At 41.7% G+C, this 17,791-nt stretch overlaps 1 protein-coding gene across 2 annotated transcripts; it reads left to right on the forward strand.

Annotated features, from left to right (window-relative positions):
* The first annotated feature begins 681 nt into the window (after positions 1-681).
* Positions 682-14,824, forward strand: Rok (Rho kinase). 2 transcript variants are annotated; one of them, XM_032433370.2, is made up of 11 exons: positions 682-1,428; positions 1,485-1,543; positions 1,935-2,060; positions 7,951-8,096; positions 8,153-11,047; positions 11,120-11,394; positions 11,672-11,865; positions 11,953-12,134; positions 12,853-12,958; positions 13,034-13,258; positions 13,702-14,824. In XM_032433370.2, the coding sequence occupies exons 3-11, from the start codon at positions 2,038-2,040 to the stop codon at positions 13,787-13,789; spliced, it is 4,134 nt and encodes a 1,377-aa protein (XP_032289261.1). In that variant the 5' UTR covers positions 682-1,428; positions 1,485-1,543; positions 1,935-2,037; the 3' UTR covers positions 13,790-14,824. The 2 variants fall into 2 exon arrangements, with proteins under 2 accessions (XP_032289261.1, XP_015025051.1); XM_015169565.3 differs by having other exon boundaries at positions 11,699-11,865.
* Positions 14,825-17,791: the final 2,967 nt, after the last annotated feature.

A 17,791-nucleotide genomic window follows, 5' to 3' on the forward strand; every position in this document is an offset into this window, starting at 1 on the left:
GCAAAGCACACAAACCCACACATGCACATATACGTGTTGGCTAGAAGATTACATCAGTTAATATACTGGCGTTTCGCTGACGTCACAATTTAGGAATTTTGCATCTTTTAAATGTTGAATATACACATGTTCTCTGTTCTCTGTATGCACATTGAAACACAGCAATGATTAGCTTAGCGGCTGCATTCAGTAAATTATCCATAGAACCAGTTTAAAATTGTATAAAACGTATATATTTGGCGCCAATCTGTTTGAATAATGTTTGAGTTGTCGATCAATGTGGCAGTGTGACCAAATTTCCAAACCAGCAAAATCCAAAGGTGACCATATTGTTGAAAAAATATCGGCATTGCAGCCATCTGAAGGGCTGTTTTCTCAATTATCGATTTCTTATTCGATTACACTGTGCGATATCTATTTTGGCAATGTTTATTCTGATCAAATGCATACAATTAAGTTGACACAAAATTTCTGTATATTAATTTAGCTTAATTAAAAAAAAAATGTAGTGCACTAGAAACCAAAGCAAGTTATTTCAACAGCAACAAAAATACCACACGATCACATACTTATAATTATAAAGAGTAAAATACCAAAAAAAAAATAAATAAAAAATATGCATGTGACCGTTTGTGGCAACCAAATGCTCATTTGGTATATTTTTTTGGGGGCAAAATTTAGTGTGATCGTAAATAGGTGAACAATTTGCTGTGACGCTGCCATTTGGATTTGGGCTCTGTGTCTCCTGTAAAAATCCTCAAAACAAAAAATCGTTTAACCAAGTGTTCGGCCACGTTCAGCTAAAGCAAACAAAAGTAACGAAAAAAATAAAATAAAATAAACACCCAACAATTTGCGACTGTTGCATGCGCGCAGCGCACACACAGCAATCGATGTGCCACACATTGCATGTTTACAAACACAACGACATTTGCTGCTGCTGCTGCTGTTGCTGTTGCTGCTGCTGTCGTCGCATCTTGTTTCGCCAAAACTTGCTGCCAAAAAGTCATAGCGAAACATTAAATACACACAAATAACAACAACAAAAGAACAGTACGAAAATAAAAAAAATCGAATTCGTGCAAGTAACTAGAAATTTGGTGGCAGCTTAAAGAGCCCAACATATAACTGGACATTTGCTATACTCTTTCCCAAACAAGACATAAAAGTGTGCGCTGCCTGCACGTCTGCAGGTCCGCTGCCCGTACCGCCCGTCCCCCCGTCCGCCCGCTCGCCCGTATGTGGCGTCGGCGACCCACGTTGACGGCCTGCTGTCGCTTTGGCATTTATCTAACGCTTTTCACAGGCCATTTGAATCCTCAAGTGGTTCTGGCACGCCTCTGACCTCATCGCCTGCCACCGCCACCAACAACACCAACAACAACAACAACAACAGTAGTTATATTATTAATATTAATAATAATTCAGGTAAGCTAAACATCATTTAAGACATCAACAATTTGTATAAATTTGTTATTTTGCAGCGCCAAGAAAAAAAAAGAAACATCGACTCAAGCTGCTTTTTGGAGGCGCACAGCAGCAGGTAAGCCAGGCCTTGACTAAGCGCATACCCTGTTCACAAGTGCTGCAAAAGTGTATATTGATTTGTGCTAAACAATCGCAGTGAGCACATTTTGTTTGAGGCGCTGCAAATGTTATTTCTAGTTCGTCAAATGGTTTTGAGTGTGAGAAAAATGATATAGATTCCCCTGCTCGTGTCGTGTCACAAAGGAGCCACACTAACTTTTGGACAGCAAGTTTATCGCTGTGCTGCGACAAATTGCAAACAGTTTTAAATGCACTGCCTTTTGCCTCACAGCCAGCCCATTGCAAGTGCGTTCAGCTCCTTTCGCACTGTGAACAGAGTATTGCGTCTGCGTCTTTGGTTTGCCAACAAACATATACTAATGCATATCGCATGAATATATCCACAGCGCTGTTAACGGACGGTCAGCAGAGCGGCAGAGCGTTATACATAACCCAATTGCATGCTGAAGTTGGCAAAAGGACGCAGCCGAAGACGACAGGACGTTTAGCATGGATGTGGAAAGGCGGCGTCGGTGAGTAACAGTGCGCAGGCACATTCCCATTCCCATGCCCTGCTCAAAACTGGGTCGATCAGTACCAATGCCGTGGCTAGCCACCGTTTGTCGGGATGGGGGTACACCCTGTTTGGCTGCGTGGCCGGGCATGCTCGACGTGGTGTTGCGACGTCCAGCGTCGAGTCCTTATTCCATGTCAAGTCGGAGAGCCGAAAGGCAACAGCAATCTGTTAGGAGTCGCATAGATCAAGTTAACCCTTACAGGGTATACGCCATGTTAAATAAACCTTCGCACACGTACGCATACACACACACACACACACACACACGCACACACATGTAGAGCGCAACGCGAGACGCGAATTGCAACTGGTGTTCAATTAATTGTCTAAAACTGAATGAGCGCTCAGATTTGTTCACTTAGGATTTACAAATTTAGCAAGAAACAAAACAAAACAAGCTAACAAAGTGACCAACTAGCAGATACCCTGTGCAATTAGCGGCAACAGTATCACAACTGTTTCATAAAATATGTCCCAGCTTCGAAGCTAAAAATCGTTTAGTTTATAGAAAGCATTGAATTTTATGCGAAAAATTAACAATTCGATGTTTCTTGTTGCTCCAAATGGCGATTTATGCTCACAAATCGATTGCTAGTATCGATATATATCGATATATATCGAACGATTATCAATTTGTTTAGCCCAAGCCAGACGAGATCTCTCTTCGAGAGATTCTTCGATAGACATAAGTTAAGATTATAATTGAGTGTGAGTGCAAGGCGATATACCCATAGGCAACTGAGTGTAGGGTATACGAAAAACATCAGTGCCAAACACCTAGCATAATCAATGTTCAAAGCGGCGGCAACGGCGGCAATCAAATTGACAAGCGAGTGAGCAAAACGGTTTTGGCCATGCGACTTTTCATAAATTTGCCATTTTCGCATTAAAATTTGTAAGCAAACCAAATGGCAAACGAAACCCCAAAAAAAAACAAAAAACAAACAAAATAAAAAAAAATTGAAAAAAAAAAAAAAACAAGCGACAACAAAGTTGCAACTGGCCAAAACGCGAAGCGCCCGTCCGTCAGTTGCAGGCGGCGCATCGCAGTGCGTGAAACGCGTTTCCAACTAAATCGCAAACAGTGTGGGACAACACTACGAATACAACTACAAGCACACACACACACACATGCATACATACATATCGATGTACAGTAAATAGATCGTATAGTCTTGGTCTGGTCTGGCACCCGCACCCGCACCCGCACCCGCATTGCTAACGATCAAGAGAGAGAGAGAGAGAGAGCGAGAGAGAGAGATGTGGTATTGGATGCCCGCCGCGCTGCATTTGTGTGAGCCGGAACGGTACGTTGCGTATCGCATCAAAATGCAAATTCAAAATTCTTCAATTTTTATAAACCATATAACACAGCAGCTCTGCGTGTGTGTGTGTGTGTAGCAAATACATTTGGCCATTATAAAATATGTGTGTGCCTGGCAAAAACATTTGCCCATAAACAAAAGCAGATACGGCAATTGCAATGCACTTGGCCATTAAAGAGCAACAGCAACAACAACAACAACAACAACGGCATTAGCAAATTATTATAATAATAAACATAATGCGCGCGCATTGCCATTGGCACGGAAATGAATTTCGAATTTAATTTTTTGATTTTGTGTGAAATAGCGCTTTGCTCTGCTCGAGCGCGCCCAACAATAATATGCGTGTAATAGCGTGTGCCCAGATGAGCGCAAAAACAAAAAAACCAAAAAAAAAAAAAAAATGAGAAGAATAACAACAACAAGCACGAAATAGCTAAAATGCCTACAGTTAGGCTGTCGCTGCGCATGCATGTGTGTGTGTGTGCGCTTTGGTATTGGTGAGCTGCCTGTGTAAAGAGTTAATGCTAAAGTAAGAATTCAGCTTGAAAACTAGCTATAAATGTTTAGCCTGAAAACGGCGTTTAATACAAATATGCTGAGACTTGTTGTTATTTAGGTGCGTGCATAAATTAAATTTACAATTATATTGTCTCTAGGTGACGATAATGTTGTCGTCGCTGCTGTTGTTGTTGTTGTTGCTGTTGCTGTTTATTATATATTATTATTTTAGTTGCTTTGCTGTTCATAATTATGTTGTTGTTGTCATTGCCGTTTTGTACGCTATACAAAAAGAAGAAGAAATAAGTAAGAGGTGCTTGTCGGGAGCTCACGACTATCAGATACCCTGAACCCTCTTCTTCCAACATCAAATGCATATATATATATATATATATTCTATTTTAGAAGCTATATGTCAAGTTTGGCGACTCTAGCTCTTATTATTTACCAAAATTGCCAAAAAATAAATAGGATATCGATATCGATTTTTATCGATTGCTTGGAAACGGAGTAAGTTATCGATGTCCCTAGCTCTTATAAGTTCTGAGATCCTTGCGTTCATACATACGGACAGGCAGACAGACGGACATGGCTAGATCGACTCGGCTATTAATGCTGATCGAGAATATATATATACTTTATGGGCTCGGAGATGCTTCAGTCTGCCTGTTACATGCATTTGGATTTTGCACAAATACAATATACCCATTTTGAATGGGTTCAGGGTATAAAAACACACGCACACAATTTGAACGCAGCATTTTTGAAAATTCGACTTTTCCAAATTTGTTGCTGTTGTTGCTGTTATTTGTTTTTGGCTTTTCTGTCATGCCGTAAGCGGCGATGATGAAATCACAACAATTCAAACACCTTTTAGTATCAATTTTGCGCCGTCTGTCATCGGCTCTACGCCACACTTCAAGATTCTCGAAAAACCCCCCTCTTCCCCCTTCTTGTGTATATTAAGATATGAATTGAACTGAAATATTTCGAAAACTATCGAAGCTCAGGGATTTTTAAAGTTTTATATTCTCCCACACCAGATACATTATTACAGATTTTCTTGTCTTTCCCTTGATATCACCTGACTTTTTCCACATATTGAAGAATACCAATTTTAGAAGCTAGATGTAAAAGTTTTTGATATGCAGACAACTCTCCTATAATATGCACAGCATATGAATACGACATCTTTTTTTTTTGGATTTCCTCCCCCCTATTTCGCCGAGAAACAAAGCACATTTGGTTGCCATATTGAAAACGTTTAAATTCTCATAAAGATCGGACAATAAACTCCGAAGCTAAGTCAAAAGACTTCAGACTTATAGACTGGATATAGTTTGCAGTTAGGGTATCTACTAGTCTAGCATGAGATGTGCATAGTATAGTTTTGTATCTAAAACAAACTTAAGCCCTTGCCTTGTTTTGTCCTCCGAGTGCATTTAATATTATAATACTCTTCATTTAGATTTCCGCACTTGGTTTAATGCATATATATATACATACACATATTCATTTATTTCCCACTTTGATAACAAAGCGCAATTTTTTGAAAAGTTTTTTCTTGAATGCCTGCGGCAAATATTTCAGCTGGTTTCCTAGTCCCTTAAACAGTTAAACAGTTGCTCAATTAGTGATTCAGTCTGTCATTCAATCAGTCAATCAATCTTGCCAAAACTTCTCTGAGCTGCGCGCGTGTGTGTGCGTGTGTGAGAGAGAGAGAGAGAGAGAGTGCGTGTGTGTGTGCGTGCTGCGTTTTCAATGAATTTGCAGCTGCTTTTGCTGCGGAGATAGCGAAGCAACTTCTTTGGTTTCTGCAGTGGGTTGCGAAGGGGGGGGGGGGTGGAAGGGGAGGACTATGGCATGGCAGTGAGTGCGTGTGTGTGTGTGTGTGCTCGAGTTCATTCAGAAAACAACGCAACAACTGAAACAAGAACTGTTATCAGCTAACTGTCGACTAAGAAATACCCTTTGCAAAAAGCTTTGATCTGAATGGATGAATGAATGATTCCTCGCATAATATGAGAAACTGCATAGCATATAAAATCGACAATATGAACATCATTTTTATGGATTTGAAAAAGGTTATAGAAATCTGATTAAATCCTCTGGATTGACCGCGCAGAAACAAAATGCCAGCGGTTAGTGTATTAGCAAATGGATGGGTATGTGCTCTTCTTCCTATTATTTTTGTTGTCTGTTCGCATGCAGCGAAAGAAAGCGCGACGCATCGTCGCATAAGTAAGCCATATCAACGGCTTCACACACACACATGCACACACACACGCACACACTTACAACAATTTATCAAAGTCAACAGTTGAGCTCTGCGGCCGCGATAAAGTCAAGGCCCCCTCCTCCCATTGCAACTGTTGTTGTTGTTGTTATTTTTTTGTTTGCAACTGCGTTGAGCGAATTTTCAATAAAGTTCTTTCGAAAAAAGAAAAAAAAAAACAAACAGAATAAACACCTCGACATGTCGAACTCTAAATACCCTTGACGAACACCTCCCGATTGCTGGAGTATATACTTTTGATCGTATAGTAGCCAGACTCGGATATAGTTAAGACTCTGTTTAAAGGCATTTGAAAGCTTGTGAATTTAAAGTTCGAGATTTCTTGAAATAAGTACCTAAATGTTGTGCCTAAAAGAACTCAATTTAAGTCCGATCGTTCCAATTTTAATATTATAATAATTATATATATCTACAATATATAATAATATAATAAATAATAGAAGGCTGCGAGCTGTTCTACTGCGACATAGACAAACGGAGAGTGCTTTATCGACTCGGCATATTGTTACAGATCAAGGTTATATGTATATATATATATAGCCCATAGCCTCTGTCCGGCTAGAATATACAAAAGCGTAAGATCAATTGCCTGGTGATAAGCAGGCAACGCACGTAACCAGCTGACCAGATCAGCAAAAGCCCGACTGCCAAATGGTTGCCAGACTATTTTAATTTTAGGCTCGTAGCGCCCATTTGTCTACGCAAGCCTGAGGCGGAGTTAAGTGTTGAGTCACGACAAAATGTCTATTAAATTCCCTGTGCGCGGCTGTTCAGTTGTTTTTTCTAGTAAGGGGTGTGTCCGTTGGTAGGGGGGGTGGGGGTATAGTATATCAATAAAGCATGTGAGTAATCGAACGCGCTTTTCCGCATCATTTATGTAAATAATGGAGCTGATGTTTTTGTTTGTGATTACGAAACTTATTTTGTGTGTAAACACTTTTGCCAGCTTGATTTTTATAATAATTTTTCTTTTGCTTGTCGGAAGTGTGCTATCATATCTCGGCAATGACCTAATAACACTGTGCAACATTGTACACTTTTTTTCTTTGCGGAAATATTTTTGACAAGTTGTTGAAATAGGCAGTTACACATATAAGAGAAATATTCTCGAATTGTGTATGTCGCAAGCTCTGATAATTTACTAGATATGCGCCAAAAACGGAGTCCGATGATCGATATTTATCGATTTGGGGACATGTGGGCTGTTATCGATAAGTATTACAGATTATAGAATATATATGGACACGGTATCGACTCAGTAGGAGTTTGTTTCCGATATTCAATAACATTCCCCCATATCGAAAACCTGCTTTTTGAGCAATTTTTGTAAATAAAATAAGCTAGAGTCACCAAGTATTGGTATAAATATATATCAAGTATCTTTCATTTTATGGCTATCACCAGCGCCCCGCTACTATCTCATATAAATCAAATAAATAAACCAATTTATACTGCCCACCAATAGAAGCCATAATTTAAATGCAATTAACCTTTTGAGATAAGATGTACTGTTCAAAATTTCATTAAGATTGGTTAAGAACCACAGAACTTATTAAAGATAACGTGCTTTGACGTGTTTGGGACAGCTAGCGCAAATTCCAAAAATTTCTGTATACATGTACAATAGACATTCGATTTCTATCAACAGCATTGCAATTGCGATTGTATTGTTAATTGCGATTTTTGCCTCTTAACCGTCTCCCTTTTTTTTTGTATGGGCACAGAGCGACGGCGCTGGAGCGCGAGATGCGGGATCCGACCAGCATCTGCAACGTGGACTGCCTGCTGGACACGGTATCGGCGCTGGTCAGCGACTGCGATCACGACTCGCTGAAGCGTCTCAAGAACATTGAGCAATATGCCTATAAATGTGAGTCGAGTCGACATAGACGAATATTCTAAGACTGAAACTAAAACTCTTTGCAGATAAGCCGTTGGCGCAGCGGATTAATCAGCTGCGCATGAATGTGGATGATTTCGAGTTCATCAAATTGATCGGAGCTGGAGCGTTTGGTGAGGTGCAGCTGGTGCGGCACAAGTCATCCAGCCAGGTGTATGCCATGAAGCGTCTATCCAAATTCGAGATGATGAAGCGACCGGATTCGGCCTTCTTCTGGGAGGAGCGTCACATAATGGCGCACGCGAATTCCGAATGGATTGTTCAGCTGCATTTCGCGTTCCAGGACAGCAAATATCTCTATATGGTAATGGACTTTATGCCAGGCGGCGACATTGTATCCCTAATGGGCGACTATGAGATACCTGAAAAATGGGCCATATTCTATACGATGGAAGTGGTCCTCGCCCTGGACACCATACACAACATGGGCTTCGTACATCGCGACGTCAAGCCCGACAACATGCTGTTGGACAGCTATGGCCATCTGAAGCTAGCCGATTTTGGCACCTGCATGCGCATGGGCGCCAACGGCCAGGTGGTGTCCAGCAATGCGGTCGGCACGCCCGACTATATCAGTCCCGAGGTGCTGCAATCGCAGGGCGTTGACAACGAATATGGACGCGAATGCGATTGGTGGTCGGTTGGCATCTTCCTCTACGAGATGCTCTTCGGTGAGACGCCGTTCTATGCGGACTCGCTGGTGGGCACCTACGGCAAGATTATGGATCACAAGAACTCACTGAGCTTTCCCGCCGAGGTGGAGATAAGCGAACATGCCAAGGCCCTGATACGGGCCTTTCTCACCGATCGTACACAGCGCCTGGGTCGCTATGGCATCGAGGACATCAAGGCGCATCCGTTCTTTCGCAACGACACCTGGTCGTTTGATAATATCAGGGAGAGCGTGCCGCCGGTGGTGCCGGAGCTGACGTCCGATGATGATACGCGCAATTTTGAGGATATCGAACGGGACGAGAAGCCGGAAGAGATGTTTCCGGTGCCCAAGAGTTTCGATGGCAATCACTTGCCCTTCATTGGCTTCACCTATACGGGCGACTATCAGCTGCTGTCCAGCGACACCGTTGACGCCGAGTCCAAGGAATCACAGTCGGTCAACAGCAGCAGCAGCAGCAGCGCCAATGCTAACAACAATCATGGACACAATCATCGCCATCGCCCATCCAATTCCAATGAGCTGAAGCGTTTCGAGGCGCTGCTCGAGCGTGAACGCGCCCGCTGCGAGGCGCTCGAACAACAGGACACCCGGCTGCGGCAACAGATCGAGGTGATCAGCAAACGGGAATCGGAACTGCAGCGCATCGCCAGCGAATACGAAATGGATCTGGCGCTGCGACAGCACAACTATAAGGTGGCCATGCAGAAGGTCGAGGTAGAGATTGAGCTGCGCAAAAAGGCGGAGGCATTGATTGTGGAAACGCAACGTAAGCTGGAGAATGAGCAGAAGACGCGCATGCGTGACCTCAATATAAATGAGAAGGTGCTCTCGCTGGAGAAGCAGCTGCACGAGATGGAGCTGAGCTTCAAAAGCGAAACGGAGAATACACAAAAGCTAAAGAAACAGAACGCCGAGCTGGGCTTTACGCTGAAAACGCACGAGGAGAAGGTGCGCGACATGGACGAAATGATTGAGACGCTGCAGAAGCACAAGGAGGAGCTGGGCCAGGAGAATGCCGAACTGCAGGCGCAGGTGGTGCAGGAGAAAACGCTGCGCTCCCAGCTCAAGGAGCTGCACAAAGAGGCCGAAAATAAAATGCAAACGCTGACAAATGACCTCGAACGGACGCTGCTGCGCGAACAGAAGGCGCAGGAGGACAACCGGACGCTGCTCGAGAAGATCAGCGAGCTGGAGAAGACGCATGCCAGTCTCGATTTCGAGCTAAAGGCCGCCCAGGGTCGGTACCAGCAGGAGGTGAAGGCACACCAGGAGACGGAAAAGTCACGTCTCGTCTCCCGCGAGGAAGCCAATCTGCAGGAGGTCAAGGCGCTGCAGTCCAAACTCAACGAGGAGAAATCCGCACGGATCAAGGCCGATCAGAACTCGCAGGAGAAGGAGCGCCAGCTGAGCATGCTGTCCGTCGACTATCGCCAGATACAGTTGCGCCTCCAGAAACTGGAGGGCGAGTGCCGTCAGGAGTCGGAAAAGGTGGCCGCGCTGCAATCGCAACTGGATCAGGAGCACAGCAAACGCAATTCGCTGCTGTCGGAGCTCAGTCTGCACAGCTCGGAGGTGGCGCATTTGCGTTCGCGCGAAAATCAATTGCAAAAGGAGCTGGCAACGCAGCGGGAGGCAAAGCGACGCTTCGAGGAGGATCTAACACAGCTGAAGGGCACACATCACGAGGCATTGGCCAATAATCGGGAGCTGCAGGCCCAGCTGGAGGCCGAACAGTGCTTCTCGCGCCTGTACAAGACGCAGGCGAACGAGAATCGCGAGGAGAGCGCCGAGCGTTTGTCCAAGATCGAGGATCTCGAGGAGGAGCGCGTCTCGCTGAAGCATCAGGTTCAGGTGGCTGTTGCGCGCGCCGATTCCGAGGCGCTGGCACGTTCCATAGCCGAGGAGACGGTCGCCGATCTTGAAAAGGAGAAGACCATCAAGGAGCTCGAACTGAAGGACTTCATCATGAAGCATCGCAACGAGATCAATGCCAAGGAGGCCGCATTGGCCAACCTCAAAGAAACTGAAGCGGATCTGCACAAGAAACTCAAGCAGAAGGCCAGCGAATGGGACGAGCTGTTGGTGCAGCACAAGAAACAGCTCGACGAGCTGCAGCAACAGCGCGCCGCCAAGGACGAGGAGATCGCCAAGCTGGGCGAAAAATGCAAAAACGAGGTCCTACTCAAACAGGTCGCCGTTGCCAAGCTGGCCGAAGTCATGAATCGGCGCGACTCCGACTGGCCAAGTGAGTATCCACTTATTCTTCCCTCTAATCCTTAATTTCAATATATCGATTTTAATCCGTTTCCAATTGCAGAGCAAAAGGTCAAGGCCCGATCCACGGCCGAGCTGCGCAAAAAGGAGAAGGAGATGCGCCGCCTGCAGCAGGAGCTGTCGCAGGAGCGCGAAAAGTACAACCAGATGCTGCTTAAATATCAGGATCTGCAGCAGCAGGCCGTCGAGGATCAGCAGGCCAAGCAGAAGATGAGCATGGAGATCGATTGCAAGGCCACCGAAATTGAGCATCTGCAGAGTAAACTCAACGAGACCGCCTCCCTCTCATCTGCCGACAATGATCCCGAGGATAGTCAGGTATACTACACACAACACACTCAAACACACACGCATACACAACTCACACACACACACACGCGCACACTTTGCTCTATTTTTTCCTCTCTCATTTTCTCTTCCTCTCTGATCTCGTTCTATTGTTGCTCGCTACTCGCTGCTCGTTACTCGCTACTCGTTACACTTTGCTTTATCTTTCCCACTCTCTTCCTCTCTCTCTCTCTCTTTCCCTTTCTCTCTCTCTCTCTTTCTTTCTCTTTGATCTCGTTCTATTGTTACTCGCTACTCGCTGATTCAGCACTCCTCTCTGCTCTCACTTACACAGGACTCGGTCTTCGAGGGCGTGCTCTCCGTTCCAAATAAGCAAAATCGCCGTCGTGGCCAAAACTGGAAGCGCCAATATGTGATCGTTTCGTCCCGCAAAATCATCTTCTACAATACGGAATATGACAAGAATAAAACAACGGATCCCGTGCTCATACTCGATCTGAGGTTAGTTGAAATATCTCTCCCTCCCTCTCTCTCTCTCTCTCTCTCCCTCTGGATACTAAACATGCCCATCTTATGCCACTTTTGCAGCAAAGTCTATCACGTGCGCAGCGTAACCCAAGGCGATGTCATACGCGCCGATGCCAAAGAGATTCCGCGCATCTTCCAGCTGCTGTACGCCGGCGAGGGCGCCTCCCATCGTCCCGATGAACAGCTAGACGCGACGCTGCATGCCAGCAATGAGGAGCGACCCGGCACCATTTTGCACAAGGGTAAGCCTTAACTGTAAAGATCGGTAACAGTTCCTTAACGCAATTTACAGACTGAGGACTGATTGAGAATTGTTACACATGTCAAGTTCCACAAAAAGGGTTGGCAGCTTTAATTCAAAGTAGTTCGCTTTTTTATAACTTATTTTGATTAATAACGAGCAAGAAGGGTATCTTCGGCACGCCAAGGATATAATACCCTAGCAGAATCAACCTTTTTAAAACATCTTGAATAACAAATAAGTTTTCCATACAAAAACCTAACTTTCGACCAATCGTTCCAATGACAGCTATATAATATAGTGATCCGATGTTGCTAGAATTTCAAATACATATGAGCAGCATAGTAAAAGTATCAAATGCTGAGTTTGTTAACTATATGTTGATAAACAAAAAACTTTTTCATATAAGCACCTATATTTCGATCGAAATGGCAGCTATAAGATATGGTTTCGACATATGTACAACAAAAAGAGTGACTTTTGTGAAGTTTCATGACGGTAGCTTTAAAACTGAGCGACTTGTTCGCATAGATCAGCATATATCTGAGTCTATTTTGATGCTGATCAGGAATATATATACTATGTAGGGTCGGAGATGTCTCCTTCTATGCGTGACGCATTTCATATAATATCTAACTTGACTTTTAACTCCCTACTCTCTCCCTGTCTCGCACTCTCTCTCTCTTTCTCATTCTCATCGTCTGCCTTTCTCTGTCTAGGTCATGAGTTCGTGCACATTACGTATCATACGCCCTCGTTCTGTGACGTTTGCGCCAAGCCGCTGTGGTCCATGTTCAAGCCGCCGGCGGCCTACGAATGCAAGAGGTAAGCAACTGCAGCAACTTCCAAGGTTTCTACCAAGAGATTTAATACACACGCACACGCAATTATGTTTTGTAGATGCCGCAATAAGATACACAAGGAGCACGTGGATAAACATGATCCGCTGGCGCCGTGCAAGCTGCATCATGATCCGCGCAGCGCACGCGACATGCTGCTCCTGGCCAATACGCCCGAGGAGCAATCGCTGTGGGTGGCGCGCCTCTTGAAGCGTATCCAAAAGAGTGGATACAAGGCGAACTCATCGAACAACAACAGCACCGATGGCAGCAAGATATCGCCCAGGTAAAGCAGCTGTTCTTCCAAAAAAAAAAAAAAATACCATGCACAAAAACAATCAAAAAAAAAAAAAAACTATACGAAGAAGAAAGCTACCCTAACCCTACCCAATTGACGTTGCCAAAAAGATAATAATAATACCTTAACCGCTGCTAATTGAAGGCTATTTGTGTGTTTCTAATCTTAAGCTAATTTGTATCTTGTATTTTTCTTTTCTCGCTTGCTCAAAACTACTCGCTCGTATGTACGCTCACTCGTTCGATCGAACCACTTGCTCCTGTATTCGTTCGAACAACACGCTCGTTCGTTCGAACAACTCGCTCGTTCGTTCGAACCGCTCGCTCCCTTGTACTACTTACCGTACGCTCGCCGAAAAAACAAACGATTAAAAACATCCATCATCATTATCACCAAAATATCATCTAAAACGCTCGTTGCGGACGGCGCAGCCAATCGACACGCTCCGCCTACAAGCCGTACGCGGCGAATGTGCAGCGCTCCGCTACGCTGCCGGCCAACTCTTCGTTGAAACAATGAAGACGTTCGCTGAACGAGAGCGAGAGCGAGAGCGTGACAGATGCATATACGATACTATACACACACACACACACACACACACACACAGCTATATCTTTATATCTAATGAAATTGGAGCATGTGGAGGCGTAAAGGCAGCTGGAAGAAGGAGCAGCAATTAATTGGATAATGAATGTGGCTGGGCTAAAATGTTGGATAAATGTTTGCCGTGTTAAAAAAGAAAAGCAAAAAAAAAAAAAGAAAAAAAGAGTGAAAAAAAAAAACAAAGTTGTCTTCTAACATTGTATTTCGACTGCTTTAACAAGAAGATTGTGTATCTAATGTTTATACTTACCAACTACTTATAACTAAAAGATTTACTTAATTTAACGTTATTTACACGCTACTACACTATCCTACATACCATATACATATATATATATATCTATTTTTTGATTAATTTACAAACAACAAGCTCCATAAATATCATAATAACTATCGCACCTCGTTCGAGCCCCGCTTTATTAACCAGAAAAAAAAAAACAAACTAAAAAATTCTATGTAATATTTGCATTTTTTTTTTTTGCTAAAATATGGCAACGTCAACATCCTGAAATCTGAAACGATAACTGAGTTCTCTATTATATAATCCAATAGATTCGTAATCTAGTTGTACTTATATATATATATATATATACACATATATAGCTCACATTGTGTATCGTGTGGCTGCCTATTCATGTAAAAAAAAAAAGAATAACTAAATCACAGTTAAACATTTATATAGATATATATGTACACGTTTAGGCTTCATATATATATATATATATGTGTGTGTTATGTATTCTTTTTTTTGTACTTTGTCTGGGTACCCAACATTTTGTTAGTTCTTAAGCAAAGTAACGAGTGAATTGTAACGAGAACAAAAGTACGATAACAATAACGAGTAAAACAAAACAAACAAAATAAGAAAAAAGCGCTGTAATTATGTTAAACCTTAAGCAACGAGTCGAGTGAAACATTTTATACAATATATATATATATATATATACCTTACATATATGTACTTTTATCGATATACATATAGATTTGTGTATGTATGTGCCTTGCATAATTGTTGTAGCGTATTTCATTGGCCAAATGTTCTATTTTTTTTTTCGTTCGTTATGTAAGAAAAACCGTTAGAGAGTGAAGTGTAGAGTTGAGAGTAGACAGAGAGCGCATATCTACTCACTATACATATATATATATATATATATATATATATGTATATTCATGCATGTATATAGGTTATGTTAAATCATATATACAATACTTAAGTCGCATGGCAGCTAAAGTTGGTCAAAAATTGTAAACTTGAATTCCATTTAACTAACACAACGCTTCCAAAAAAAAAGGAGCGAAACCATATCGCAGTTACTTAAGAGCAACAAATTAAGAAAGAGAGAGAGAGAGAGAGGAATATAGCGAGTTATGAACAGTAAACGAAAAAAATGAAAAAAAAGAAAATATGCTAAAAAAAAAAAAAACAAAAATACGATCAAGAAATCGAACGGCACAAGAGTTTTTGTGTAAAGGCTACATCTAAGTATTAAATATCAAATATGTTTTAGTTGTTAAGTTAAACAAATTATTTATTTTCTCTGTGTCTGTGTGTTGTTTTTTTTTTTTATCTGTCCACGCAGCGGCATCTAACGGGCAGCAGGCGCTTTAAAACTTAACGAAATCTTCCTTTGATACTCTAGCATTCTCTATTATTGTTTGTCTCTCTCTATGTGTGTGTGTGTGTGTGTGTATGTGTGTATGCTAGGCTGTGTGTGTTTGTATGTATGCGCGTGCATGTCTTTAACTGTTTAAACTGACCAGCATCGGATGGTTGGCCAGAGGGGGTGGGGGACGGGGGGGTTGTGGCAACACATGCATTTATCGCGATATTCGATTATTTTTTCAAGTCTTGGACATGTTTTCATTTTATACACAAAAAAAAAAAAAACAAATATTTATTAGACTGTAGTTGGAGTGTGCCTAGAAATTGTTATATCAAAAATCTAATTTGGAAACGAAACGTAACGAAACGAAATGAAATGAAATGAAATGAAATTAAGTGAAACGAAATCAAAAGGAAAATGAAAAGGAAATCTATGAAATGGCATCAAGCTAACGATAAATGTATTGATGCATAAATACAAAAACATTCTTAACATTTGCAACTAAAAAAACAAAGAACTTTCTTTTTTTGATTATTATAATTATTATTTTATTATTATTAATTATTATATTATTAGTCGTTTTACATTAATGTTAAATGCTATTTATAGTAATTACATGTCTCTTCAAAACTGAATCGATTTGCCCGAACGCAACTCAACGAGTAAATAAAGTAATGTGTATATTAAAAAAAAAAAAAAAGAAAAGAATATCCAACAAATATTATCAAAACATATGTTTTGCTAACTTTTGTTGTAGTCGTTGTGCAGCCTTTAGTTGCATTCCTTCAACGCCTGCCTATTGCATCGCACTGTCTCTCAATACCCTTGCAGCTTTTGAATACCCTTCCTTTTGTTCTAGACTATATAGTTGACATATGTTTATTTTTGTTAAAGATCCAACTTGACAGTGTAGCATATCATATAGCTTCCATATTCAATCGTATCATTTTGTTCTAGTCTGCAAGGGTATTTAGTCTACGGCGTGCCGCAGATAGCTCATTTTTATACCCTGAACCCATTAAAAATGGGTGCAAAAATCGAAACGATGATTTTTTTTTTAATATCTCGGGTAAATAATGTCTGATTTTAAAATGTTATACCTTTTTGAATGATAACTTACTCCGTTTCCAAGTAATCGTTAAAAATTGATATTGCTGTCCTGTTTTTTGGGAAATTTTGGTAAATAATAAGAGCTAGAGTCCCCAAACTTGACATATAGCTTCTAAATAGAATATATATATGCATTTGATGTTGGAAGAAGAGGGTTCAGGGTATCCCCTAGTCGTGAGCTCCCGACTAGCACCTCTTACTTGTTTTGCTTGACTCCGTTCAATCTTGTTTTAGACTTCGTACATGAAGTTTTCTTTATTTTTGGTCAAGCAGCAGCCCAGCTCTGGGCACCTGGAGATTGACTCATCGACTTCTCAACAGCTTTCGGAAACGCCATGGAACGGCCTTTAAACAAAAGAACTAAAAAAAAAACCCAACACATAAAATAACTATACAAAATCTATAAACATACCTTTTATGTATATATATATATATATATACTCACACACATACATATTCCTGTGCCGAGAAAAACCTGGAAATTTGTACTCTAAAATGTAAGATTCATGTTAGGTTTAGCTCTGATCAAGTCTGATTTATTCAATGAAATTAATTGAAATGCAATCAAATACAATAAATGTTGAACAAATATTTAAATAAAAATAAAAATAATTATATGTACATAGCATAAATTTCTTAAGAAATGGCATATAATGAGAATTTTTTTGTAATGTAAATAGTTATGATCAGTACGAATTCAAAAAAAGGTATAACAAATCAAAATCAGACAGAATTGAGAAAAACGTGTTGTATTTGAGTAAAAATATAGATTATCATATATCATGTGCCAATCTATAGTAAAGCTGCTAATCAAAATATGTTTATATTAAATACTGCTGTTAAACTAACAGAGTGTTAAATTGTGAGTGATTTAAGCGGACGAAAAAACCGGCGCCCAGAAAATAAGCAAGCGATCGAAATTTGAGTGAGAATGCAATTACCACATTGCTCAGCATGCGCACACACACACACACAGGCACGCGCGCACAAACGTGAGTCTGCGCCGAGATGAGCTCAAGCCAGAGATAAGCAGTCACCAGTTTGTGTGTGTGTTCGCTGTCGTTTTGCTACTTACGCTCGCGCGCTCACGATGCTGTCTGGTGCTGATCGCTGATTGGTCCAATCAATAACTGCTGGCAGTGATGCGCTCGTCTGTTCGTGAGAGCGCTCTTCAAGTCAGTGTGGCCCCATCAGTCGACAGGGT

The sequence above is a fragment of the Drosophila virilis genome, chromosome X (assembly GCF_030788295.1).
Source record: "Drosophila virilis strain 15010-1051.87 chromosome X, Dvir_AGI_RSII-ME, whole genome shotgun sequence".
NCBI classification, from domain to species: Eukaryota; Metazoa; Arthropoda; class Insecta; order Diptera; family Drosophilidae; genus Drosophila; species Drosophila virilis.